General features: G+C 42.6%; 1 protein-coding gene across 1 annotated transcript in view; it reads right to left on the bottom strand.

The window, feature by feature from the left end:
• Positions 1–2,500, bottom strand: part of LOC119585569 (nephrin-like) — a 107,072-nt gene that overhangs the window by 8,362 nt on the left and 96,210 nt on the right. The window contains exons 13-14 of the mRNA XM_037934239.1: positions 785–954; positions 454–577 (exon numbers count right to left, since the gene is read on the bottom strand). Coding sequence (XP_037790167.1) covers positions 454–577; positions 785–954 — 294 coding nt within the window. The remainder of the gene's footprint in view (positions 1–453; positions 578–784; positions 955–2,500) is intronic.

Below are 2,500 nucleotides of genomic sequence, written 5' to 3'. Positions count from 1 at the left end.
ACACACACACACACACACACACACACACACACACACACACACACACACACACACACACACACACACACCATGATGTTGAGAGAGAGCCTATGAATAAAGTCTGTAAAAATCACCGATGCTCACTATGTACTTTGAACTGGATCAGAGGTTAGTTTAAAAGAAGAAAGCTCAGAATTATGAATGGAAGTCGAGGGACTGGAATGGCGCAGCAATAATATTACACCATCGAAAAGTTCCCTTTGACTCCGCATCTTGCTCGCATGTTGATCTATATATTTTTTTTTTCTCTCTCTTCAAACTGACTCCCTATAAATGCATATATGTCCATTTTTCCCCTTGAATAACCGAAATGAAAATGATTTAAACTGATTCACAATCCTATATCGCTATCTAAATTAAAACGAACTCAGCTGATTCATTATCCCTTATTTTGTTGAATCTGCACATCCTTACCATGGTCTGTGTGCGTCGGCGGATGCGTGGTGAAAGCCCGCAGGTGGACGAAAGGGCTCGCTCCTTTGTCATTGACAGCCCAGATCTGTAGCCTGTAGGTCGTGTCTGGCTGAAGCTGGCTCACCTGCATTAACACGGGAAGGCGAATTTATTTTCAATCAAATTTTTGAAAAGAACCTAATTAGATTAGTTCTTAAAGAATTTGGGGTTCATGATGGTCTATTTAAAAAGGAAAAATAAAGAAAAGAAAAACAAAAACAGCGACCAGTTACATGTAGCTATAGCATGTCAAGTTCAGAGTATACGTTCAAACGTGTATGGTTCACAATACCTGAAATACTGGCTGGCCCGCTGTGTGGTTGTGCCCCTGCGTACCGGGTCTCGCCACCCTGAGGACAAATATCTGTCGAAGGCCGCCGTCGAACCCGGCCTGGCAGGCGACGCTGAATGAGGTGGACGTCTGGTTGGTGACGGTGCAGTTGGCGGGTGGATCCGGCTTGCCTGCGCCCAACATAAAAATAAATCTTAAGAAAAAAGAAATCTGTATTATTCAATTGTTAACCCCCGTGTTGTTTACAAACAGAGAGATAATTATTTTCGTTGCTCTGACATTTTACAGTCTCACGGAATCATACCGCACACATGCTACGGAGATAAGCACATGTTCCGGTGGAGGAAGGGACAATATAGAGTAAAGGGAACTAGTGCATGTCAGCCGTGCAATGAGAATCTATGTTAGGAGCAACTGCATGAATGTCTTTGTACCGTGAAAGCCTCCGGACTAAAGTATAGTAACAGACTACGCTAGTGGGACATACGTATTAGGTTTTTCGCTTGAGTTCCCACCAAATATAGAGAGAAAGAATACAAAAAAAAAAAAATCCAAATACGCAGGGTAAATACCTAGTTCAGAAAAGAAAGATAAACATGAAAAGAAAGAAAATAAAAATAGGACCAATCTACATAATCTAAAGTACAAAGTTATCGCTCGTCGGGGTGATTCATAAGACGGGAGGAAGAAGCTCGTCTATTACTGAGCGACGGAGGAGAAATTCCCAGAGCTTACATCAGGCCTTTGAGGAGAAACGAGGAAAGATAGAGAGAGCACGGTCGCTTCGCCATGCTGATCCCGCCGTGCTGAGGGGAAACAAGCACGTATAAAAGCACGAATGCCCATTTCTCAGTGCCGTTTTCCCCTCGTGCAGTGCTTAGAAGTGAACGAGGACGAGGTATGTGTGTTCTTCGGGTTCGCAGTCGAGAAGCTGCGTCGATATTATGGTGATAGGAAATACGGAGCCCAAAGGAGGTCACGGGAGGAAGGAGCGCGGGGAGAGTTAGGTTGGAGCACCGACTGCGACTTGGCTACGGGCTTAATTTCATATCTAAAGGAAGGGCAGTTGATTAAAGGCAGAAAGAGCCAATCCTGCTTATCTATCTATCTATCTATCTGTATATATATATATATATATATATATATATATATATATATATATATATATATATATATATATATATATATGATTTATATGTGTTATATTTATCTATCAGTCTATTTGTCTGTTTTTTTGTGTGTCTGTTTGTGTGTCTGTCTGTTTGACTGTTTATCTATCTGTCTATCTATTTACCTATCCACATACCTGCCGCGAAAAAAACATGAGCCATATAGGGACACAAAAAACAAGACGAGTATTCCCGGAAAGTAATTATGGCAGATCCCGTGACTGTCTGAGTCGGTGCCAAGCCAGGTGGCACCATATCACAACACCGGCACTGTGTCTGCACGATATGTGTGTGTTAATTCTTTATTGCCTCTAGGCCGCTCGCTGACACGTTAATGGATGTGGCTTTGTTAACCCAACCAAGACCGGAAACTGTGCCTCAACGTGAATATGGCCCGAATAATACCAATGGAAACGGTTTGAGTGGAGTGTGTGTTTGCTAATAAAAGCCGTATGTTTGCTGTGGAGCGCGTGTGTCAGTGTGGATTCTGCTACGATGCTCGGTGTTTCGTAATTAATCCACAATTTCTAGTGTGATGCCCCCGTTT

The sequence above is a fragment of the Penaeus monodon genome, chromosome 3, assembly GCF_015228065.2.
Source record: "Penaeus monodon isolate SGIC_2016 chromosome 3, NSTDA_Pmon_1, whole genome shotgun sequence".
Taxonomy (NCBI): Eukaryota; Metazoa; Arthropoda; class Malacostraca; order Decapoda; family Penaeidae; genus Penaeus; species Penaeus monodon.
The sequence above is the reverse complement of the archived record's forward strand: the minus strand, read 5'-3'. Positions and strand labels throughout refer to the sequence as shown.